The sequence below is a fragment of the Athene noctua genome, chromosome 10 (genome assembly GCF_965140245.1).
Source record: "Athene noctua chromosome 10, bAthNoc1.hap1.1, whole genome shotgun sequence".
Classification (NCBI taxonomy): Eukaryota; Metazoa; Chordata; class Aves; order Strigiformes; family Strigidae; genus Athene; species Athene noctua.
The window spans coordinates 17,382,133-17,406,152 of record NC_134046.1 but is presented as its reverse complement, the minus strand read 5'-3'; the positions used below and the strand labels follow the sequence as shown (position 1 = coordinate 17,406,152).

Here is a 24,020-nt window from a genome sequence, read left to right as displayed (position 1 = left end):
TGACAGGCCTGTAATTTCCCAGATCATCCTTCCGACCCTCCTCATATATGGGCATCACATGGGCTGATTTCCAGTCCCAATGGGAGTCGGGACCTCCCCGGTCAGCCAGGACTGCTGGTAAATGATGGAAAGCGGCTTGGCAAGCGCCCCCAGCCAGCTCCTTCAGCACCCTCGGGTGTATCCCGTCCGGTCCCATAGACTTGTGTGTGTCTCCGTGAGGCAGCAGGTCACTGACTGTCTCCTCCTGGATCGCGGGGGGGTCGTTCTCCCAGTCTCTGTCTTCTGGCTGAGGAGGCTGGATACCCTCAGTACAACTAGTCCTGTTGTAAAGACTGAGGCAAAGAAGGCATTAAGCACCTCAGCCTTTTCCTCAATACTCGTTACCATGATTCCTCCTGTGTCTAGCAGGGGATAGAGGCTCTCCCTGGTCTGTCTTTTGCTGTTGACGTACTTGCAGACACACTCCTTGCTATCCTTGACTGCTGAAGCCAGATTAATTTCTAGCTGGGCTTTAGACCTCCTGATTTCCACCCTGCATAGCCTCACAGCATCTCTGTAATCATTGTGAGGTGTTAGGCCCTTCTTCCAAAGGCTGGAAACTCTCCTTTTCTCCCTGGGTTGCAGCCAAAACTCCCTCTTTAGCCAGGGTGGTCTTCTCTGGTACCAGCTTCTCTCACAGCACCTGGGGACCACCTGCTCCTGTGCCATGAAGATTTTCTTCTTAAAGTGTCCAGCCTGGACCCCTGAACCCTTCAGGAACCTCTCCAAGGGATTCTGCCAAGCAGGCACCTAAAAAGTCAGCCAAAGGTCACCTGGCTGTCCTAGGTGCTTGTTATCAGAGCCTTGAAAAGAGGCAGGAAGGTGACATGAGCTGATTATAGCAACAACTGGAGAAGGCTGACAGGGCTGGGAGAGCCCGGCACCCCTCCTCAGCACTGGCATGCAGGGCTGCTTTGCTGTTGTAAAACAAACAGTCAGCAGAGCCCGTGTCCTGTGGTGGAGCCGGTGTGAGCACCTCCTTCTCCGCCCCAGCAGTGGGGCCCTGCACAGCCCAAAGATCTGGGCAGCTTCTGGGGCACTCGTCATCCAGCTCCTCACCAAGGCACAGTGCAGCTGGGGCTCTCATTTTGTCTCCCACTCTTGGCTTGCACCTTCCAGCAGCTGGAGGTGACGCCTCTTAAAGTTAGGGCTATAATACAAGTGTAAAAGCTAAAAAAATATCTACAAATCTAAGCTTGATTGTTAGAGGAACTCGTTAAATGCTTGTGGACCCGTTGCTTCTACTCTGATGGGTGAAGGTCTGGTGAGTCTGTAAGCCTAGTCTGGGCTTCTGCTCTACAAACAGGAGACAACAACTGGAAGAGGTTTATTGTTCCAACAGTTTATTATCAACTCTTCTAATCTATATCTGTTATCAATATCAATAGAACTAATTAAATGCTACTGCCCTGCTGCCAGCTCTCCGTGCTCGCTCCAGGATGTGCCGTGCTGGGGCACAACGGCAGCGCCTGCATCTGCGGGGCTGGGGCTGCAGGTGCAGGTGGGGCAGTGGGGGACTGCTGGGCTTTGGCTCTGGGGTGGCTTCTCCAGAGCTGCGGCTACTCCCAGCACGGGCACTGCAATCAGCGGAGGAGCGGGAGCAGCACCCTGGAGGCCACCCGGGGTTTGGCTGCTGGTCGACAGCAGGAGGAAGATGCCCAGAGGGGTGAGCCCCGCGCTGCCCGCTGCTCCGGCAGGCTCTGGAGGTGTGGGAGCAGCTGCCTCTGGAGATGGACGGGCACTGCCGAGGCTGGGAGGTGATTCAGCCCGTCGCTTGGTGGGTACGGTCAGCGCGGGGGGAGATGCTGGCGTGTCCCCTGCAGGCTGACCGTCTGGGCTGCTGGCCGGGTGCCGTTCATCCACCTCTGGTGCCTCCGGGGCTCTCCGTTTGCGGCCAACTCTCCTCTTGCACTGTTCCAGCAGGTGGGGATGGTCTCTGTTAAAGCTGGCATTGTAGTAGTGGAGTATCTAAAAAAAGTAAAGGTGAAGAGTTAGTTGACACCATGGCAACACTGGAAAACCCCAAGCTACGAGAACTAAAACTCAGAGTGTCAAAAGACGAGCACGGGCATTGAAAAGGACTCTGAGGGGCATCTGAAACCTAAAGCTCAGGCTAAAATGTTACGTGATGGTTCCGTTCAGTCATCGCCACCCTGGGCTTTTGCCGCTTGTGAACAGAGCAGTGTAGGATTTTCAAAAGCAGAAGAACTGCTTTCAAAAGCCCAATACCATGACTTTGCAGCAGCTTCTGTGTGGATATGAGCAGGCGGGCAATACTATGGTCCTTAGATGTACCTTCTCGGCATTCAGCAGCTGCCCCAGGAAGGTTTCAGATTTGGTACAGCAAGACACGCAGCAAAGACACTGAGAGAAATCAAGTTATGCTGAGTCTGTCTTTCCGTTTAACTGGTTCAGACTCAGTGGATACAACCAAGCTGTATTTTAGCCGCATTCCTACTAGTCAGAAAGACCGACTCAAACCTTCCTGAAAATGACCTGAGGAGGAAATTAAAACCAGGCCGTGTGCTGCCATCCCCACCTCCTCTATTGCAAGGCCTTATGTGATGCATAGGTCCGTCTCTCCCCCAAGACTATTGTGAGCGTTAGCTGATGTGCAGAGCAACTGCTGTACCTGGCTGTGAGCAGAAGCGGCTGCTTCTTCTGCCAGGAACTCAGGCAGGGAGGCAGATCTTTGGTGATCCTGCGGCATTTTGGTGAATCCATAGTAGTTCAGCTGCCGCAGGAAACTCTTCATCTTCCGCATTCTGAAAACACGTAGAGGTCCTGCCCTGCCCAGCACCTCCTCTTTGAAGAGCTCCTCATTGATGGCCACGCATTTTCTGCTCTCGCTCCACCAAATGGACCGAAACTGGTCACTTTCCATTATTCTCCAGAGCTTCTCTGGAAAGCAGAGGGATGACAATTCGCTTTCCATTTTTCTGTCCCAGCTGGAGCAAAGCTTCCGTCGCTGGCCCTCGCCTTGGACAGCCGGGTCTTGTCCTGACAGTCAGCAAGCCCAGGCCAACTGGTGCCCGCTGACTGTGGGTACTAGTGGGGTATCCTGGCACGTCACTGTGATGCCCGTGGTGCGGAGCAGTGACATCACAGCGTGACACCACGGTGATGGTTGCCATGGTGCCCTGGCAGATGCGGCCAGAGCGGCCCAAGGAGAAACTGCTGAAGAGCACTTGTTGCTTTGAGCTCCCAGAGCCACTGGTGGTGGGACTCCAGAGCCCAGAGTCAGTGAAGCTGTGTTGAACGGCTGTAGGCAACGAGAGGACCGTGCTGTGTCCAGCTGCGTCCCAGACTGGGTCCGCAGGGAGGAGCAGGAGGGCTGCAGCGTAGGACATCCCAGGGCCCCGTTTCTGAGGTTTTTGTGATCCACTGGAGAAACCTCTTACAAGCCGTGGCTGCACATTCTTTAAAAGCCAAGCACAACGCTTGTATCTCTAAACGTTGCAGCACTGCACAGCAGTAATTTCTGGTCTCCCCAGGCACTTAGAGTATTCTTCCTCCAAGAGAAGCCTAATAGGCAGGTGAAAGATCAGCATCTTCCTGTCTGAGCTGCACGGCCGCTTTTGGAGGAGCCCAGCGTACAGCTCAGCCCAGCCCGGCACACCAGGACAGCCAAGCTGTGCCCGATACGGGCTGTCACAGCCACCAAGCACCCTCATGCTCCAGGCACGTGGTGCCACGATGAGCTCCGACCTTTCAGTGCGCTCCCTCCACAGCACCGGCTGCATTGCGCCCTTCATCCGTTGGCTTCTCTAGCCCTGCAGCAGTTTAACCGGGAGGAAGGCGTTTTGCCTTTTGTTTCCTGTATTTGACCAGCAAGGGAAGGGGGCGCAATAAGAAATTTGCCCTCTCTGCATTTGAAGACCTGGCAGCAGTTTTTCCTGAGCCCACTTCACGTGTTCACATAAGCTCTACTGACCCAAAGCTCCAGGCACTGCCACGATACTGATAAAGCGCCTTCAGGCCAGCCTTTAAAGGTCTGTGAACAAGGATTCCTCAGATGCCCTGACATCCGTCCTGCAGCTGGAAAAGCTCCCTGCTAGCAAACTAACCTTTCCAAGGTGCTATGAATACTTCTGCCAAGCAGGGGCCAAGGGTTTCCCTTGTTAAAACACACTGCAGCAAGCCGTTGTGTGGCATAAAGTGTCTTCAGGCCAGCAGGATCAATGCACAGGACCCGCCTGGGGCAGCCGGTATCTGAGCTCCCACCTCTCTCTCGCAGCCTGGTGTGGGGCAGGTTGCCTGCAGCGTTTGGCGAGCTCTCTAACAGGGGAGACTATTTCTAAGGTGACAGAGACCCAGCCGACAGCCGAGAGCCCAGACAGCCCCTGAGCTCGCCCTGTTAGCAGTCCCAGGTTCCTGTTCTCTAACAATCTGCTCTAAGCATTGGCTAAGTTTGGAAAGGGTGCGAGAAGCTGGACACAGACCTTGCTGGGGGTGTGCTCAGTCTCACTGTCCGTGTCTTGACCAGTGCAGGTGAAGAAGGTCAACGTAGTCCAGAGACTTGCTGTCCCTGCTTCCCTCGCTGCTGTGGAAGGAGGCAGCTCCAGACAGTTTAGGCACTGCAGAGGGGACCAGGTCCACCAAGGAGCTCAGCTGATGACAGTGACGTTGTCCCATTGCTTCCATGGGGAGATGCTGCTTTACACTGGCTGAAGCTGTAGCTTGCTGCACATCAGGGATTTTCTCTCTTATTAATTACTTCATCCTCCCATGTGTGCCAAACCCATTTATTCACAGTGCACGTTGTTTTCTCCCACCTACCTTTGTGGCTTATTTACCTCTACTACAGAGTTAAGGAAAAGACAGGACAAAAAACCCCTTTTCCTCAAGTAAATCTCTCACTGACCTAAATGAAAATGTCTTTAAACAAATTCTGAGAGCTTTGATCCTGTGTAAGTAAAAGGGGAAAGGGGGTGGGAGCAGACTCTGCTGCTATCGAAGGGATCTCTACTGCTGCCTAACAACTAGGCAATGAAGCTAAAGCCGTGGTCGCTTAAAGAGGAAGTTCACAGGAGCACAGAATCATCTAGGTTTGAAAAGACCTTGAAGATCACCCAGTCCAACCATTAACCTAATACTGACCATTCTCAACTCCACCATATCCGTAAGCGCTATGTCAACCCGACTCTTAAACACCTCCACTGCCCTGGGCAGCCCATTCCAACACCTTACAACCCCTTCTGTGAAGAAATACTTCCTAATATCCAGCCTAAACCTTCCCTGGCACAATTTGAGGCCATTCCCTCTTGTCTTATCGCTTGCTACTTGGTTAAAGAGGCTCATCCCCAGCTCTCTGCACCCTCCTTTCCGGTAGCTGTAGAGGGCGATGATGTCTCCCCTCAGCCTCCTCCAGACTAAAACCTCCCAGTTCCCTCAGCTGATCATCAGACCTGTGCTCCAGACCCTTCACCAGCTCTGTTGCCCTTCTCTGGACACGCTTGAGTAATTCAATGTCCTTTTTGTAGTGAGGGGCCCCAAACTGAATGCATAATTGAGATGCAGCCTCACCAGTGACGAGTGCAGGGGTAAGATCCCTTCCCTGTCCCTGCTGGCCACGCTATTGCTGATACACGCCACGATGCTATTGGCCTTCTTGGCCACCTTGGCCTTCTTGAAACTCCTCCAGCTGGGCTCAGCCCATCGCTCCAGCCTGTCCAGGTCTCTCTGCAGAGCCTCCCTACCCTCGAGCAGATCAACACTCCCACCCAACTTGGTGTCATCTGCAAACTGACTGAGGGTGCACTCGATCCCTTTGTCTAGATCATCCATAAAGATGTTAAACAGGAGTGGCCCCAAAACCGAGCCCTGGCAGACACCACTCGTGACCGGCCGCCAACCAGATTTAGCTCCGTTCACCACAACTCTTTGGGCCCAGCCAGCCAGCCAGTCTTTACCCAGCGAAGGCATGTGCCCCTCCAAGCCACGAGCAGCCAGTTTTTCCAGGAGAATTCTGTGGGAAACAGTGTCAAAGGCCTCAGTAATGCCAAGGTAAACAACGTCCACAGCCTTGCCCTCATCCAATAAGCAGGTCACCCTGTCGTAGAAGGAGATCAGGTTTGTCAGGCAGGACCTGCCTTCCATAAACCCATGTTGACTGGGCCTGAGCACCTGGCTGTCCCACATGTGTTGTATGATGGTACTCAGGATGAGCTGCTCCATCAGCTTCCCGGGCACCAAAGTCAAGCTGACAGGCCTGTAATTTCCCAGATCATCCTTCCGACCCTCCTCATATATGGGCATCACATGGGCTGATTTCCAGTCCCAATGGGAGTCGGGACCTCCCCGGTCAGCCAGGACTGCTGGTAAATGATGGAAAGCGGCTTGGCAAGCGCCCCCAGCCAGCTCCTTCAGCACCCTCGGGTGTATCCCGTCCGGTCCCATAGACTTGTGTGTGTCTCCGTGAGGCAGCAGGTCACTGACTGTCTCCTCCTGGATCGCGGGGGGGTCGTTCTCCCAGTCTCTGTCTTCTGGCTGAGGAGGCTGGATACCCTCAGTACAACTAGTCCTGTTGTAAAGACTGAGGCAAAGAAGGCATTAAGCACCTCAGCCTTTTCCTCAATACTCGTTACCATGATTCCTCCTGTGTCTAGCAGGGGATAGAGGCTCTCCCTGGTCTGTCTTTTGCTGTTGACGTACTTGCAGACACACTCCTTGCTATCCTTGACTGCTGAAGCCAGATTAATTTCTAGCTGGGCTTTAGACCTCCTGATTTCCACCCTGCATAGCCTCACAGCATCTCTGTAATCATTGTGAGGTGTTAGGCCCTTCTTCCAAAGGCTGGAAACTCTCCTTTTCTCCCTGGGTTGCAGCCAAAACTCCCTCTTTAGCCAGGGTGGTCTTCTCTGGTACCAGCTTCTCTCACAGCACCTGGGGACCACCTGCTCCTGTGCCATGAAGATTTTCTTCTTAAAGTGTCCAGCCTGGACCCCTGAACCCTTCAGGAACCTCTCCAAGGGATTCTGCCAAGCAGGCACCTAAAAAGTCAGCCAAAGGTCACCTGGCTGTCCTAGGTGCTTGTTATCAGAGCCTTGAAAAGAGGCAGGAAGGTGACATGAGCTGATTATAGCAACAACTGGAGAAGGCTGACAGGGCTGGGAGAGCCCGGCACCCCTCCTCAGCACTGGCATGCAGGGCTGCTTTGCTGTTGTAAAACAAACAGTCAGCAGAGCCCGTGTCCTGTGGTGGAGCCGGTGTGAGCACCTCCTTCTCCGCCCCAGCAGTGGGGCCCTGCACAGCCCAAAGATCTGGGCAGCTTCTGGGGCACTCGTCATCCAGCTCCTCACCAAGGCACAGTGCAGCTGGGGCTCTCATTTTGTCTCCCACTCTTGGCTTGCACCTTCCAGCAGCTGGAGGTGACGCCTCTTAAAGTTAGGGCTATAATACAAGTGTAAAAGCTAAAAAAATATCTACAAATCTAAGCTTGATTGTTAGAGGAACTCGTTAAATGCTTGTGGACCCGTTGCTTCTACTCTGATGGGTGAAGGTCTGGTGAGTCTGTAAGCCTAGTCTGGGCTTCTGCTCTACAAACAGGAGACAACAACTGGAAGAGGTTTATTGTTCCAACAGTTTATTATCAACTCTTCTAATCTATATCTGTTATCAATATCAATAGAACTAATTAAATGCTACTGCCCTGCTGCCAGCTCTCCGTGCTCGCTCCAGGATGTGCCGTGCTGGGGCACAACGGCAGCGCCTGCATCTGCGGGGCTGGGGCTGCAGGTGCAGGTGGGGCAGTGGGGGACTGCTGGGCTTTGGCTCTGGGGTGGCTTCTCCAGAGCTGCGGCTACTCCCAGCACGGGCACTGCAATCAGCGGAGGAGCGGGAGCAGCACCCTGGAGGCCACCCGGGGTTTGGCTGCTGGTCGACAGCAGGAGGAAGATGCCCAGAGGGGTGAGCCCCGCGCTGCCCGCTGCTCTGGCAGGCTCTGGAGGTGTGGGAGCAGCTGCCTCTGGAGATGGACGGGCACTGCCGAGGCTGGGAGGTGATTCAGCCCGTCGCTTGGTGGGTACGGTCAGCGCGGGGGGAGATGCTGGCGTGTCCCCTGCAGGCTGACCGTCTGGGCTGCTGGCCGGGTGCCGTTCATCCACCTCTGGTGCCTCCGGGGCTCTCCGTTTGCGGCCAACTCTCCTCTTGCACTGTTCCAGCAGGTGGGGATGGTCTCTGTTAAAGCTGGCATTGTAGTAGTGGAGTATCTAAAAAAAGTAAAGGTGAAGAGTTAGTTGACACCATGGCAACACTGGAAAACCCCAAGCTACGAGAACTAAAACTCAGAGTGTCAAAAGACGAGCACGGGCATTGAAAAGGACTCTGAGGGGCATCTGAAACCTAAAGCTCAGGCTAAAATGTTACGTGATGGTTCCGTTCAGTCATCGCCACCCTGGGCTTTTGCCGCTTGTGAACAGAGCAGTGTAGGATTTTCAAAAGCAGAAGAACTGCTTTCAAAAGCCCAATACCATGACTTTGCAGCAGCTTCTGTGTGGATATGAGCAGGCGGGCAATACTATGGTCCTTAGATGTACCTTCTCGGCATTCAGCAGCTGCCCCAGGAAGGTTTCAGATTTGGTACAGCAAGACACGCAGCAAAGACACTGAGAGAAATCAAGTTATGCTGAGTCTGTCTTTCCGTTTAACTGGTTCAGACTCAGTGGATACAACCAAGCTGTATTTTAGCCGCATTCCTACTAGTCAGAAAGACCGACTCAAACCTTCCTGAAAATGACCTGAGGAGGAAATTAAAACCAGGCCGTGTGCTGCCATCCCCACCTCCTCTATTGCAAGGCCTTATGTGATGCATAGGTCCGTCTCTCCCCCAAGACTATTGTGAGCGTTAGCTGATGTGCAGAGCAACTGCTGTACCTGGCTGTGAGCAGAAGCGGCTGCTTCTTCTGCCAGGAACTCAGGCAGGGAGGCAGATCTTTGGTGATCCTGCGGCATTTTGGTGAATCCATAGTAGTTCAGCTGCCGCAGGAAACTCTTCATCTTCCGCATTCTGAAAACACGTAGAGGTCCTGCCCTGCCCAGCACCTCCTCTTTGAAGAGCTCCTCATTGATGGCCACGCATTTTCTGCTCTCGCTCCACCAAATGGACCGAAACTGGTCACTTTCCATTATTCTCCAGAGCTTCTCTGGAAAGCAGAGGGATGACAATTCGCTTTCCATTTTTCTGTCCCAGCTGGAGCAAAGCTTCCGTCGCTGGCCCTCGCCTTGGACAGCCGGGTCTTGTCCTGACAGTCAGCAAGCCCAGGCCAACTGGTGCCCGCTGACTGTGGGTACTAGTGGGGTATCCTGGCACGTCACTGTGATGCCCGTGGTGCGGAGCAGTGACATCACAGCGTGACACCACGGTGATGGTTGCCATGGTGCCCTGGCAGATGCGGCCAGAGCGGCCCAAGGAGAAACTGCTGAAGAGCACTTGTTGCTTTGAGCTCCCAGAGCCACTGGTGGTGGGACTCCAGAGCCCAGAGTCAGTGAAGCTGTGTTGAACGGCTGTAGGCAACGAGAGGACCGTGCTGTGTCCAGCTGCGTCCCAGACTGGGTCCGCAGGGAGGAGCAGGAGGGCTGCAGCGTAGGACATCCCAGGGCCCCGTTTCTGAGGTTTTTGTGATCCACTGGAGAAACCTCTTACAAGCCGTGGCTGCACATTCTTTAAAAGCCAAGCACAACGCTTGTATCTCTAAACGTTGCAGCACTGCACAGCAGTAATTTCTGGTCTCCCCAGGCACTTAGAGTATTCTTCCTCCAAGAGAAGCCTAATAGGCAGGTGAAAGATCAGCATCTTCCTGTCTGAGCTGCACGGCCGCTTTTGGAGGAGCCCAGCGTACAGCTCAGCCCAGCCCGGCACACCAGGACAGCCAAGCTGTGCCCGATACGGGCTGTCACAGCCACCAAGCACCCTCATGCTCCAGGCACGTGGTGCCACGATGAGCTCCGACCTTTCAGTGCGCTCCCTCCACAGCACCGGCTGCATTGCGCCCTTCATCCGTTGGCTTCTCTAGCCCTGCAGCAGTTTAACCGGGAGGAAGGCGTTTTGCCTTTTGTTTCCTGTATTTGACCAGCAAGGGAAGGGGGCGCAATAAGAAATTTGCCCTCTCTGCATTTGAAGACCTGGCAGCAGTTTTTCCTGAGCCCACTTCACGTGTTCACATAAGCTCTACTGACCCAAAGCTCCAGGCACTGCCACGATACTGATAAAGCGCCTTCAGGCCAGCCTTTAAAGGTCTGTGAACAAGGATTCCTCAGATGCCCTGACATCCGTCCTGCAGCTGGAAAAGCTCCCTGCTAGCAAACTAACCTTTCCAAGGTGCTATGAATACTTCTGCCAAGCAGGGGCCAAGGGTTTCCCTTGTTAAAACACACTGCAGCAAGCCGTTGTGTGGCATAAAGTGTCTTCAGGCCAGCAGGATCAATGCACAGGACCCGCCTGGGGCAGCCGGTATCTGAGCTCCCACCTCTCTCTCGCAGCCTGGTGTGGGGCAGGTTGCCTGCAGCGTTTGGCGAGCTCTCTAACAGGGGAGACTATTTCTAAGGTGACAGAGACCCAGCCGACAGCCGAGAGCCCAGACAGCCCCTGAGCTCGCCCTGTTAGCAGTCCCAGGTTCCTGTTCTCTAACAATCTGCTCTAAGCATTGGCTAAGTTTGGAAAGGGTGCGAGAAGCTGGACACAGACCTTGCTGGGGGTGTGCTCAGTCTCACTGTCCGTGTCTTGACCAGTGCAGGTGAAGAAGGTCAACGTAGTCCAGAGACTTGCTGTCCCTGCTTCCCTCGCTGCTGTGGAAGGAGGCAGCTCCAGACAGTTTAGGCACTGCAGAGGGGACCAGGTCCACCAAGGAGCTCAGCTGATGACAGTGACGTTGTCCCATTGCTTCCATGGGGAGATGCTGCTTTACACTGGCTGAAGCTGTAGCTTGCTGCACATCAGGGATTTTCTCTCTTATTAATTACTTCATCCTCCCATGTGTGCCAAACCCATTTATTCACAGTGCACGTTGTTTTCTCCCACCTACCTTTGTGGCTTATTTACCTCTACTACAGAGTTAAGGAAAAGACAGGACAAAAAACCCCTTTTCCTCAAGTAAATCTCTCACTGACCTAAATGAAAATGTCTTTAAACAAATTCTGAGAGCTTTGATCCTGTGTAAGTAAAAGGGGAAAGGGGGTGGGAGCAGACTCTGCTGCTATCGAAGGGATCTCTACTGCTGCCTAACAACTAGGCAATGAAGCTAAAGCCGTGGTCGCTTAAAGAGGAAGTTCACAGGAGCACAGAATCATCTAGGTTGGAAAAGACCTTGAAGATCACCCAGTCCAACCATTAACCTAATACTGACCATTCTCAACTCCACCATATCCGTAAGCGCTATGTCAACCCGACTCTTAAACACCTCCACTGCCCTGGGCAGCCCATTCCAACACCTTACAACCCCTTCTGTGAAGAAATACTTCCTAATATCCAGCCTAAACCTTCCCTGGCACAATTTGAGGCCATTCCCTCTTGTCTTATCGCTTGCTACTTGGTTAAAGAGGCTCATCCCCAGCTCTCTGCACCCTCCTTTCCGGTAGCTGTAGAGGGCGATGATGTCTCCCCTCAGCCTCCTCCAGACTAAAACCTCCCAGTTCCCTCAGCTGATCATCAGACCTGTGCTCCAGACCCTTCACCAGCTCTGTTGCCCTTCTCTGGACACGCTTGAGTAATTCAATGTCCTTTTTGTAGTGAGGGGCCCCAAACTGAATGCATAATTGAGATGCAGCCTCACCAGTGACGAGTGCAGGGGTAAGATCCCTTCCCTGTCCCTGCTGGCCACGCTATTGCTGATACACGCCACGATGCTATTGGCCTTCTTGGCCACCTTGGCCTTCTTGAAACTCCTCCAGCTGGGCTCAGCCCATCGCTCCAGCCTGTCCAGGTCTCTCTGCAGAGCCTCCCTACCCTCGAGCAGATCAACACTCCCACCCAACTTGGTGTCATCTGCAAACTGACTGAGGGTGCACTCGATCCCTTTGTCTAGATCATCCATAAAGATGTTAAACAGGAGTGGCCCCAAAACCGAGCCCTGGCAGACACCACTCGTGACCGGCCGCCAACCAGATTTAGCTCCGTTCACCACAACTCTTTGGGCCCAGCCAGCCAGCCAGTCTTTACCCAGCGAAGGCATGTGCCCCTCCAAGCCACGAGCAGCCAGTTTTTCCAGGAGAATTCTGTGGGAAACAGTGTCAAAGGCCTCAGTAATGCCAAGGTAAACAACGTCCACAGCCTTGCCCTCATCCAATAAGCAGGTCACCCTGTCGTAGAAGGAGATCAGGTTTGTCAGGCAGGACCTGCCTTCCATAAACCCATGTTGACTGGGCCTGAGCACCTGGCTGTCCCACATGTGTTGTATGATGGTACTCAGGATGAGCTGCTCCATCAGCTTCCCGGGCACCAAAGTCAAGCTGACAGGCCTGTAATTTCCCAGATCATCCTTCCGACCCTCCTCATATATGGGCATCACATGGGCTGATTTCCAGTCCCAATGGGAGTCGGGACCTCCCCGGTCAGCCAGGACTGCTGGTAAATGATGGAAAGCGGCTTGGCGAGCGCCCCCAGCCAGCTCCTTCAGCACCCTCGGGTGTATCCCATCCGGTCCCATAGACTTGTGTGTGTCTCCGTGAGGCAGCAGGTCACTGACTATCTCCTCCTGGATCGCGGGGGGGTCGTTCTCCCAGTCTCTGTCTTCTGGCTGAGGAGGCTGGATACCCTCAGTACAACTAGACCTGTTGTAAAGACTGAGGCGAAGAAGGCATTAAGCACCTCAGCCTTTTCCTCAATACTCGTTACCATGATTCCTCCTGTGTCTAGCAGGGGATAGAGGCTCTCCCTGGTCTGTCTTTTGCTGTTGACGTACTTGCAGACACACTCCTTGCTATCCTTGACTGCTGAAGCCAGATTAATTTCTAGCTGGGCTTTAGACCTCCTGATTTCCACCCTGCATAGCCTCACAGCATCTCTGTAATCATTGTGAGGTGTTAGGCCCTTCTTCCAAAGGCTGGAAACTCTCCTTTTCTCCCTGGGTTGCAGCCAAAACTCCCTCTTTAGCCAGGGTGGTCTTCTCTGGTACCAGCTTCTCTCACAGCACCTGGGGACCACCTGCTCCTGTGCCATGAAGATTTTCTTCTTAAAGTGTCCAGCCTGGACCCCTGAACCCTTCAGGAACCTCTCCAAGGGATTCTGCCAAGCAGGCACCTAAAAAGTCAGCCAAAGGTCACCTGGCTGTCCTAGGTGCTTGTTATCAGAGCCTTGAAAAGAGGCAGGAAGGTGACATGAGCTGATTATAGCAACAACTGGAGAAGGCTGACAGGGCTGGGAGAGCCCGGCACCCCTCCTCAGCACTGGCATGCAGGGCTGCTTTGCTGTTGTAAAACGAACAGTCAGCAGAGCCCGTGTCCTGTGGTGGAGCCGGTGTGAGCACCTCCTTCTCCGCCCCAGCAGTGGGGCCCTGCACAGCCCAAAGATCTGGGCAGCTTCTGGGGCACTCGTCATCCAGCTCCTCACCAAGGCACAGTGCAGCTGGGGCTCTCATTTTGTCTCCCACTCTTGGCTTGCACCTTCCAGCAGCTGGAGGTGATGCCTCTTAAAGTTAGGGCTATAATACAAGTGTAAAAGCTAAAAAAATATCTACAAATCTAAGCTTGATTGTTAGAGGAACTCGTTAAATGCTTGTGGACCCGTTGCTTCTACTCTGATGGGTGAAGGTCTGGTGAGTCTGTAAGCCTAGTCTGGGCTTCTGCTCTACAAACAGGAGACGACAACTGGAAGAGGTTTATTGTTCCAACAGTTTATTATCAACTCTTCTAATCTATATCTGTTATCAATATCAATAGAACTAATTAAATGCTACTGCCCTGCTGCCAGCTCTCTGTGCTCGCTCCAGGACGTGCCGTGCTGGGGCACAACGGCAGCGCCTGCATCTGCGGGGCTGGGGCTGCAGGTGCAGGTGGGGCAGTGGGGGACTGCTGGGCTTTGGCTCTGGGGTGGCTTCTCCAGAGCTGCGGCTACTCCCAGCACGGGCACTGCAATCAGCGGAGGAGCGGGAGCAGCACCCTGGAGGCCACCCGGGGTTTGGCTGCTGGTCGACAGCAGGAGGAAGATGCCCAGAGGGGTGAGCCCCGCGCTGCCCGCTGCTCCGGCAGGCTCTGGAGGTGTGGGAGCAGCTGCCTCTGGAGATGGACGGGCACTGCCGAGGCTGGGAGGTGATTCAGCCCGTCGCTTGGTGGGTACGGTCAGCGCGGGGGGAGATGCTGGCGTGTCCCCTGCAGGCTGACCGTCTGGGCTGCTGGCCGGGTGCCGTTCATCCACCTCTGGTGCCTCCGGGGCTCTCCGTTTGCGGCCACCTCTCCTCTTGCACTGTTCCAGCAGGTGGGGATGGTCTCTGTTAAAGCTGGCATTGTAGTAGTGGAGTATCTAAAAAAAGTAAAGGTGAAGAGTTAGTTGACACCATGGCAACACTGGAAAACCCCAAGCTACGAGAACTAAAACTCAGAGTGTCAAAAGACGAGCACGGGCATTGAAAAGGACTCTGAGGGGCATCTGAAACCTAAAGCTCAGGCTAAAATGTTACGTGATGGTTCCGTTCAGTCATCGCCACCCTGGGCTTTTGCCGCTTGTGAACAGAGCAGTGTAGGATTTTCAAAAGCAGAAGAACTGCTTTCAAAAGCCCAATACCATGACTTTGCAGCAGCTTCTGTGTGGATATGAGCAGGCGGGCAATACTATGGTCCTTAGATGTACCTTCTCGGCATTCAGCAGCTGCCCCAGGAAGGTTTCAGATTTGGTACAGCAAGACACGCAGCAAAGACACTGAGAGAAATCAGGTTATGCTGAGTCTGTCTTTCCGTTTAACTGGTTCAGACTCAGTGGATACAACCAAGCTGTATTTTAGCTGCATTCCTACTAGTCAGAAAGACCGACTCAAACCTTCCTGAAAATGACCTGAGGAGGAAATTAAAACCAGGCCGTGTGCTGCCATCCCCACCTCCTCTATTGCAAGGCCTTATGTGATGCATAGGTCCGTCTCTCCCCCAAGACTATTGTGAGCGTTAGCTGATGTGCAGAGCAACTGCTGTACCTGGCTGTGAGCAGAAGCGGCTGCTTCTTCTGCCAGGAACTCAGGCAGGGAGGCAGATCTTTGGTGATCCTGCGGCATTTTGGTGAATCCGCAGTAGTTCAGCTGCCGCAGGAAACTCTTCATCTTCCGCATGCTGAAAACACGTAGAGGTCCTGCCCTGCCCAGCACCTCCTCTTTGAAGAGCTCCTCATTGATGGCCACGCATTTTCTGCTCTCGCTCCACCAAATGGACCGAAACTGGTCACTTTCCATTATTCTCCAGAGCTTCTCTGGAAAGCAGAGGGATGACAATTCGCTTTCCATTTTTCTGTCCCAGCTGGAGCAAAGCTTCCGTCGCTGGCCCTCGCCTTGGACAGCCGGGTCTTGTCCTGACAGTCAGCAAGCCCAGGCCAACTGGTGCCCGCTGACTGTGGGTACTAGTGGGGTATCCTGGCACGTCACTGTGATGCCCGTGGTGCGGAGCAGTGACATCACAGCGTGACACCACGGTGATGGTTGCCATGGTGCCCTGGCAGATGCGGCCAGAGCGGCCCAAGGAGAAACTGCTGAAGAGCACTTGTTGCTTTGAGCTCCCAGAGCCACTGGTGGTGGGACTCCAGAGCCCAGAGTCAGTGAAGCTGTGTTGAACGGCTGTAGGCAACGAGAGGACCGTGCTGTGTCCAGCTGCGTCCCAGACTGGGTCCGCAGGGAGGAGCAGGAGGGCTGCAGCGTAGGACATCCCAGGGCCCCGTTTCTGAGGTTTTTGTGATCCACTGGAGAAACCTCTTACAAGCCGTGGCTGCACATTCTTTAATAGCCAAGCACAACGCTTGTATCTCTAAACGTTGCAGCACTGCACAGCAGTAATTTCTGGTCTCCCCAGGCACTTAGAGTATTCTTCCTCCAAGAGAAGCCTAATAGGCAGGTGAAAGATCAGCATCTTCCTGTCTGAGCTGCACGGCCGCTTTTGGAGGAGCCCAGCGTACAGCTCAGCCCAGCCCGGCACACCAGGACAGCCAAGCTGTGCCCGATACGGGCTGTCACAGCCACCAAGCACCCTCATGCTCCAGGCACGTGGTGCCACGATGAGCTCCGACCTTTCAGTGCGCTCCCTCCACAGCACCGGCTGCATTGCGCCCTTCATCCGTTGGCTTCTCTAGCCCTGCAGCAGTTTAACCGGGAGGAAGGCGTTTTGCCTTTTGTTTCCTGTATTTGACCAGCAAGGGAAGGGGGCGCAATAAGAAATTTGCCCTCTCTGCATTTGAAGACCTGGCAGCAGTTTTTCCTGAGCCCACTTCACGTGTTCACATAAGCTCTACTGACCCAAAGCTCCAGGCACTGCCACGATACTGATAAAGCGCCTTCAGGCCAGCCTTTAAAGGTCTGTGAACAAGGATTCCTCAGATGCCCTGACATCCGTCCTGCAGCTGGAAAAGCTCCCTGCTAGCAAACTAACCTTTCCAAGGTGCTATGAATACTTCTGCCAAGCAGGGGCCAAGGGTTTCCCTTGTTAAAACACACTGCAGCAAGCCGTTGTGTGGCATAAAGTGTCTTCAGGCCAGCAGGATCAATGCACAGGACCCGCCTGGGGCAGCCGGTATCTGAGCTCCCGCCTCTCTCTCTCGCAGCCTGGTGTGGGGCAGGTTGCCTGCAGCATTTGGCGAGCTCTCTAACAGGGGAGACTATTTCTAAGGTGACAGAGACCCAGCCGACAGCCGAGAGCCCAGACAGCCCCTGAGCTCGCCCTGTTAGCAGTCCCAGGTTCCTGTTCTCTAACAATCTGCTCTAAGCATTGGCTAAGTTTGGAAAGGGTGCGAGAAGCTGGACACAGACCTTGCTGGGGGTGTGCTCAGTCTCACTGTCCGTGTCTTGACCAGTGCAGGTGAAGAAGGTCAACGTAGTCCAGAGACTTGCTGTCCCTGCTTCCCTCGCTGCTGTGGAAGGAGGCAGCTCCAGACAGTTTAGGCACTGCAGAGGGGACCAGGTCCACCAAGGAGCTCAGCTGATAACAATGGCGTTGTGCCCACACACAAACACAGACCAATCCCAGCCCCAAGAGCACCCCAAAACCCAGGGCTGCCCCCCACCCCGAGCCCCAGCAGCATTAAGCTCCCCCAAGCCCAACTCTGTCCCGAGCCCCTCCCAGCCCCATCTGCACGATGCCACCCCACGGACCAAGCCGCTGCTGCGCAGCCCAACCCCAACAGCACCAAGCCTCCCCTAAACCCAGAAATGCCCCCCCCACCCCACCTGAGCCCCAGAGTCCCCCGGCCCTCCCCTGCACAGCCCAGCTCCAGCAGCACCAGACACTCCCCCCTAGCCCAGCCCCGGCCCTGCCTTCCCCCCCAGAGTGATGCCTGCAAGGAGCTGGTGCTCACTGCTGTAAGGGGCCTCGGACCAGAACGCACCCAAGGACACAGTTTTTGCAACTGCGATGGGGACACCCCGGAAAGGGCAAAAAAACCCCAGCAGACACCCGCGCAAGCCGAAGATAGGAAAGCTGAGAAACTTCACAGACAGAGCAATGAGCCAAGGCCAGACCTTGTATGAAAAGACTCGGAGCTCACGGACAGGACACTGCGAGACGCCTCTTCAACAGCCTCTAGGGACCAGCCCAGAGCACCGAACCCCCCGGGGAAGCCCCTCAGAGACCCTTCCCCGAATTTTAGCACACTTGCACAATGTGTTAACATACGGATTAGATTCTCTGCGCACAGGCGTGTACTTCTGGGAAATTACAGGAATATTCATTCCTTTTATTGTATCTAGTAAGCGTGCCTGTGTCTTGCGGCACGCACGTTAGGTGGAACGATCCCCCGCGCACCCGGCGCTGCAACAGAGAATGCCCGCCTCGGAAACTTCAAACTGAGCCTTAGGGGGCTCTTTTGAGACCGAATTTACCGTAACAAAAGCACCAGGACCCCCCCTCCGACCCCACCCCGACGGCCACCCCCATCAAACCCCGAGCCCGGGGACACCCCCCTCAGTGCCAGGGCTCCCCAACCGCCCACCCAGCCCCAGAGGCCACGGCCCCCGCTCAGCACCATCCCAGACGCTCAGGCGGCGCCGACCCGCCCCCAGCAGCGCCCCGGGGCTCCCCCCTCCCGGCGGCACCAAACCCTCGGGCCGCAGCGGACCCCGGCCCGGCCGGCCCCTCACCAGGCACCCGGCAGCCATGACACCCCCGCGCGCCGCACGCCCGTTCCCGCGCCTCACGCGCCCCGCAGCAACGGTTCCGCCCTTAAAGGGGCCGCGGCGCCGGGCCGGAAGGGGCGGGCGGGGGCGCTGCCGGCGGCGGGCCGGGCCCCTCCCCTGAGGGGCCGCCATTACGGGCCCGGAGCGGGGCGCGGGCATCCGCCACATCGGGGCCCCTCCTCCTCCCGCGGCAGCCGGGCTGTGAAGCCGTCCCGGCTGCAGGCACGGGGAAGAACTCTCGCAGGCCTTGCCATGGCAGTCGGGCCCTTGTGTAAAACTAAAGGGTGGCCCGGCCCTGGGCATAAGGCCTGTGCTGTGTGGAGCCGAGAGCTGCCCGTCAGGGATGAAAGACACCCCTGGGCAGCCGAGACACCACCAGCGTCCAAGCCCTTGTGACATGGCTTTGAAACCCTCCCAGCGCCATACGCAAGTACCCAGCTGGGCTAACTGCAGGCATGGCTGCAGCAGTAGACAAGCTGTAAGAACACTGCAGAAGTAGAGTTGCTTTGCAAAGTTTAGTCAAATCAGGTTGCGCCTCAACACCTGACGGGTGTAAAATCCTGGCGTAAAACCACATTCGCGATGCCCTGATTTGGCTGGGGCACCTCATGCGCATGAAGAACTATTTGCCCGTGTAATTCCAGACTTGGCGTCTTGGCCTCTCTCCTCCCTCAGCACGGGCCAGTTGCAAATTTTCATAACACAGCACTTTGCCCGTGCTGCTCCCAAGGCGGCCTTTCCCCATCACGGTTCTTACCACATCAGCAGCAGATGTGCTTCCTAACTTTGAAGTCCAAGATGAGCACTAGTTCTGCACGTAGTTCTCCTGCCTGTATTTTACAGGCTCCTTGTCAGACCATCAAACGCTGCATTCCTTCCTCTTCATCCTCTGGGCAGGAGATGTTCCCGTTCACTTTATCCCAATCACTCCTGCTTTCTTCACAATTGCCGAGCACTTACTTACTCGGAGGCCTTGTGACTTAAAAGCGGAGGTTTTTTGGAGGGAGCTCATTCTGCGACGTGGAATTGGGTTAAAAACCAAATGGATTATTCTCCAGTTATTAAGGAACTGGCAGCTTTATTCAACGCACGGGGAATCCTCCAGCTTTGCGTTCCAGCATTAACAATTACACCCGTCTGTCTTTGCTGTTGAGAACTGCCCGCTACAGCGTAGGGCAGTGGATGGGCTCTAACATGGCACTTCCTGGAGCACCACCAAGCAAGATACAACCTTCACAAGATACATTCCAAGCTATGCTGAAGTTGGACCAGTTACTCCCACTCCTAATCGACGGCAAAAAAGGAAAAGAAGTTTTCTCTAATGTGAATCGGCCCAGGGAATCAAGCAGACCGTTGGCCAGGCATTCACACCTGCAGCAGTCCAGAAGAAATGTCAATGGAAAAGGATTCAAGAAAATTCATGCCAAGGTCTTTGGAAGAAAAGGGCCCTCCGGAGCCACGGGCACACATCAGGTGCTGTGGGGGAGAAGACAGTGTCTTGAGATAACCCAGCTCAGCCAGGGCAGGGCTGGCCAGGCTCTGTCCCAGCATCTGAACGTCTTCGTGGCATTATCTGCCATCGGTTTGGGTAGCATCGGATTTTCCCACCCATCAGAAACCGTGGCCCTTGGAGCCAGCCCCCTCCCAAAGCCCCAGCCAGGGAGAAGGCCCGTCACCCCGCCACAGGCAGCACCCCAGTGTCCCCATCGGCCGAAGAAACACGGCCGGGAATGTGACTCCTGCTTTTCTTCAGATGACCACCTGAGGGCAGCCTGAGGCCTCGTCCAGCCTTTAGTTTTCTAAAGATACAGAAATAAGGAAAATTGGATAAAGTACAACATGATTGCATCAAAGATGAATCATGCCGAGCTAGCCAGCTTCTTTTTTAAGACCACCATAACTCTGGGTGAAAGAAGTGTTGAGCTAGCCTCTTTCAAACACCACTTCCCACCCTGTAACCTAAACATGCCATAGTAATTCTCAGCAAGTCCTCCCCTGGGGTTATTTGTCTGTCCATGAATCAGGAAGAGTCCAGGAGCCCCAGGATCTGCTACCTCTGATAAGGACAGAGCCTTGCGCTGCCAGCCCTGCCAGGGCTGCGGTCCCTGCACACTGCGAGGCAGCACGCAGCCATGCTGGGCAGCAAAGTTCCCGCTAAGCATCGCACCCAGCCAGAATTCAGGTGGGTTGTTCTTGCATGAAATTACAGCTAACCTTTGACTTCAAGCCCAATTCAGAAAGCCCTGAACTTCTCCTTAGAGTGAGTGGGTCTAAGTTTAGCAACTAAACTGAATGTTTACCACTTCTGTATTGCAAACCCCCGTTCTCATGTGTCCTATTAATATTTAAACTGCTGAGCACACCAGTCTCCGTACATGCTTCCGCAGTTTTAAGAATACGGCAACTATGACAGTGTAAGACATATGTCAAACAGGACAGTGTGCTAGGCTTCCAAAAGCCATGATGAGACTTTTGGAAGTCTCCAGGTTTCACTGGAAAAGCTGAGATTCTTCTACAAGACCAGTGGTGAGAAGAAGCACCAAGAGATGTGGAGTTGGTCAAGGCAATGCGCACAAGCCAAGATGGAACCAGCAACCACACCCAGGTCTCCCAGTTGCCAGCAGCACTCTCAGAACAAGCTCATCCTGTGTCCATGACCACCACAATCCCAGCACAGGTTTTCAACAGCTCTTTTGTGTCGCATCTCAGGACACCCTAGAGATGGAGGCAGGGCCCATGAGCAACCAACCCTGACATGCTTTGGCATATGTCAACCCGACCAGCTGGGATGGAACAGCCACCCTGTTATTGCCCCTTTGCATCCAGAGAGCACAGCAGGGATTTAGGCAGCCTAAGCAGGCAGCTACAAGGAGCCCAGAATTCACAGAATCGCCGAATGGTTTGGGTTGGAAGGGACCTTCAAGCTCATCTAGTCCCACTCCTTCCACCAGCCCAGGTTGCTCAAAGCTCCGTCCAACCTGGCCTTGAACCCTTCCAGGGAGGGGGCAGTAACAGCTTCTTTGGGCAACCTGTGCCAGTGTCTACCACCCTCACAATAAAGAATTTCTTCCTTCTATCTAATCTAAATCTACCCTCTTTCAGTTTAAAACCATTACCCCTCATCCTATCCCTACACCCCTGATAAAGAGTCCCTCCCCCCTTTCCTGTAGACCCTTTAAGTTCTGGAAGGCCACTATAAGGTCTCCCCGGAGCCTTCTCTTCTCCAGGCTGAACACCCCGAACTCCCTCAGCCTGTCCTCACAGGGGAGGTGCTCCAGCCCCGTGATGGATCTTTGTGGCCTCCTCTGGACCTGCTTGAGCAGATCCGTGTCCTTCTTATGTTGGGGGCTGAGAGCTGGACGCAGCACTGCAGGGGGGGGTCTCACGAGAGCAGAGTAGAGGGGGAGGATCCCCTCCCTCGCCCTGCTGGCCACACTTCTCTCGATGCAGCCCAGGACACAGTTGGCTTTCTGGGCTGTGAGTGCACATTGCTGGCTCACGGTCAGTTTTCCATCTGCTAACATCCCCAAGTCCTTCTCCGCAGGGCCACTCTACATCCACTCCTCGCCCAGCCTGGATTTGTGCTTGGGATTGCCCCGACCCATGGGCAGGACCTTGCACTTGGCCTTGTTGAACTCCATGAGGTTTGCACAGGCCCCCCTCCCCAGCCTGTCCAGGTCTCTCTGGATGGCACATCCCTGCCCTCCAGCGTGTCGCCCACACCACACAGCTTGGTGTCATCGGTGAACTTGCTGGGGGTGTGCTCAGTCCCACTGTCCGTGTCTTGACCAGTGCAGGTGAAGAAGGTCAACGTAGTCCAGAGACTTGCTGTCCCTGCTTCCCTCGCTGCTGTGGAAGGAGGCAGCTCCAGACAGTTTAGGCACTGCAGAGGGGACCAGGTCCACCAAGGAGCTCAGCTGATGACAATGACGTTGTCCCATTGCTTCCATGGGGAGATGCTGCTTTACACTGGCTGAAGATGTAGCTTGCTGCACATCAGGGATTTTCTCTCTTACTAATGACTTCATCCTCCCATGTGTGCCAAACCCATTCATGCATAGCCCACAATTTTTTTCTCCCACCTACCTTTGTGGCTTATTTTCTTCTATTACAGAGTTAAGAAAAAGACAGTACAAAGGAAACCTTTTCTTCAAGTAAATCTCTCACTGACCTAAATGAAAATGTCTTTAAGCAAATTCTGAGAGCTTTGATCCTGTGTAAGTAAAAGGGGAAAGGGAGTGGGAGCAGACTCTGCTGCTATCGAAGGGATCTCTACTGCTGCCTAACAACTAGGCAATGAAGCTAAAGCCGTGGTCGCTTAAAGAGGAAGTTCAGCCAAAGGTCACCTGGCTGTCCTAGGTGCTTGTTATCAGAGCTTGAAAAGAGGCAGGAAGGTGACATGAGCTGATTATAGCAACAACTGGAGAAGGCTGACAGGGCTGGGAGAGCCCGGCACCCCTCCTCAGCACCGGCATGCAGGGCTGCTTTGCTGTTGTAAAGCAAACTGTCAGCAGAGCCTGGGCTCTGGAGCTGCTTGTGCCCCTAAAAGAAAATTTGCCTGTCTCAGATTCAAAACATCTGTTAGGCAGAGAGCCATAAGGTGCCCTGTTAATCGCAGTACTGTATTTTATTTGATGCCTTGTCTTTGCAGGTGATTTGTACTATTTTCACCGCTCATCCGTATAGCTGAAGTGGTGAGGGGAAGGTGACAAGGGGAGAGAGGCATGCTGACACCAGGACACATTCAGGAGCGCCAGAGAAGTACACTGCTACTCCCTGTGTGAGGCTGTACAGTTCTTCAGCCACCCAAGAGAGGTGGAGGGAGGGGAGCTCATACATGCCTACAGTTTCCAGAACTAGCCTAAAGGAGGAGAAAGATTCAGGAGTGAGAAATGCTGGCAAGCTGGATCCGGCCGGAATCCCATCAGCAGCTTTCTGGGCATCTACAAAGTCGTCTTTCACCACTTACATTGGTGCTACTGTTTTAAGCCACTGTCAGATCTTCAAATCTGTAACATGAATGTAGATCAAACCCACCTTTAACATATCCGCCAGTGCAGGGCGTCCCAGCTCTGCTGTCCCAGGGCAGGTGGCTGCTTTCAGTCCCTGAACTTTCTCTGCTGTTGCCTGCAGGGGTGAGCCGAGTTCAGACTTTGCTGAACTCACGATTGCATCAACCCAGAATCCAAAGTCCACCGAGACTGGCAGTAGGAGAATGCTAGCTGAGTTCACAGGAGTGGAGCTGAGACCTTTGGGACATGGAGTCCCCCACTCAGGGGGCATGTGCCCAGCGTCCACACGCAGCAGGGGCATTGCTGCACAGACCTTGGCACCGGGGTGGGCCTGGCCCGCACAGGTAGTGCTGCACCATCCAGCACCACCCACCTCATAAACCAGCAAGGTATTGTCAGCCTGAACAGTGCCAGAGGAGCATGCTTCGAGCTCTGCACCTCCCACCATTAGCCTGCTTTCCAATCAACATTGATCACTGGGCTGGATCACATTTGGCTTTAACTTTTAAGCCTATAATCTTGTTGAAAGTCTTTGTCCCAAAATAAAAAGCCCGTGGCCTCACTCTGCAGATTAGAGGAGGATATCAGTCTGCCCCTACTAAAGGGTATCAAGCTTCCACACAGAGTATTACATGGAAAATCCAAAAGGACCCACACTCTACCATGCTGAGAGAAGAGT

The 24,020-nt window shown here is 54.3% G+C and overlaps 3 protein-coding genes across 17 annotated transcripts; all 3 read right to left on the bottom strand.

Moving 5' to 3' along the window:
* Positions 1-1,373: 1,373 nt before the first annotated feature.
* On the bottom strand, positions 1,374-4,697 carry LOC141964145 (uncharacterized). Of its 4 annotated transcripts, none has more exons than XM_074914166.1 (3): positions 4,482-4,697; positions 2,672-3,856; positions 1,374-2,007 (listed from the first exon to the last, which is right to left on the bottom strand). In XM_074914166.1, the coding sequence occupies exons 2-3, from the start codon at positions 2,972-2,974 to the stop codon at positions 1,441-1,443; spliced, it is 870 nt and encodes a 289-aa protein (XP_074770267.1). In that variant the 5' UTR covers positions 2,975-3,856; positions 4,482-4,697; the 3' UTR covers positions 1,374-1,440. The 4 variants fall into 4 exon arrangements, 3 of the variants coding, with proteins under 3 accessions (XP_074770267.1, XP_074770268.1, XP_074770269.1); XM_074914167.1 differs by having other exon boundaries at positions 2,672-3,812; XM_074914168.1 differs by having other exon boundaries at positions 2,672-2,940.
* Positions 4,698-7,682: 2,985 nt separating this feature from the next.
* LOC141964338 (uncharacterized) lies at positions 7,683-10,939 on the bottom strand. Its single transcript, XM_074914605.1, has 3 exons — positions 10,724-10,939; positions 8,914-9,182; positions 7,683-8,249 (listed from the first exon to the last, which is right to left on the bottom strand). The coding sequence occupies exons 2-3, from the start codon at positions 9,163-9,165 to the stop codon at positions 7,683-7,685; spliced, it is 819 nt and encodes a 272-aa protein (XP_074770706.1). The 5' UTR covers positions 9,166-9,182; positions 10,724-10,939.
* A 2,894-nt stretch (positions 10,940-13,833) lies between these two features.
* LOC141964275 (uncharacterized) lies at positions 13,834-23,708 on the bottom strand. 12 transcript variants are annotated; one of them, XM_074914476.1, is made up of 5 exons: positions 18,294-21,618; positions 17,830-17,964; positions 16,968-17,102; positions 15,156-15,424; positions 13,835-14,491 (listed from the first exon to the last, which is right to left on the bottom strand). In XM_074914476.1, the coding sequence occupies exons 4-5, from the start codon at positions 15,405-15,407 to the stop codon at positions 13,925-13,927; spliced, it is 819 nt and encodes a 272-aa protein (XP_074770577.1). In that variant the 5' UTR covers positions 15,408-15,424; positions 16,968-17,102; positions 17,830-17,964; positions 18,294-21,618; the 3' UTR covers positions 13,835-13,924. The 12 variants fall into 12 exon arrangements, with proteins under 12 accessions (XP_074770567.1, XP_074770566.1, XP_074770577.1 ...); XM_074914469.1 differs by lacking the exon at positions 17,830-17,964 and adding an exon at positions 17,611-17,675; XM_074914475.1 differs by lacking the exon at positions 17,830-17,964 and adding an exon at positions 17,611-17,642.
* Positions 23,709-24,020: the final 312 nt, after the last annotated feature.

Excerpts from the sequence above, each read along its gene's own strand:
- LOC141964145 (XM_074914166.1), bottom strand. The coding sequence starts at position 2,974 with ATGGAAAGCGAATTGTCATCCCTCTGCTTTCCAGAGAAGCTCTGGAGA. Across the intron at positions 2,008-2,671 it reads CCGCTTCTGCTCACAGCCAG|ATACTCCACTACTACAATGC; the intron begins GTACAGCAGTTG and ends TACTTTTTTTAG.
- LOC141964338 (XM_074914605.1), bottom strand. The coding sequence starts at position 9,165 with ATGGAAAGTGACCAGTTTCGGTCCATTTGGTGGAGCGAGAGCAGAAAA. Across the intron at positions 8,250-8,913 it reads CCGCTTCTGCTCACAGCCAG|ATACTCCACTACTACAATGC; the intron begins GTACAGCAGTTG and ends TACTTTTTTTAG.
- LOC141964275 (XM_074914464.1), bottom strand. The coding sequence starts at position 18,728 with ATGTCACAAGGGCTTGGACGCTGGTGGTGTCTCGGCTGCCCAGGGGTG. Across the intron at positions 17,103-18,293 it reads TCATGGCTGCCGGGTGCCTG|TGCCTAAACTGTCTGGAGCT; the intron begins GTGAGGGGCCGG and ends TCCCCTCTGCAG. Across the intron at positions 14,492-16,967 it reads CTGAGCACACCCCCAGCAAG|ATACTCCACTACTACAATGC; the intron begins GTCTGTGTCCAG and ends TACTTTTTTTAG.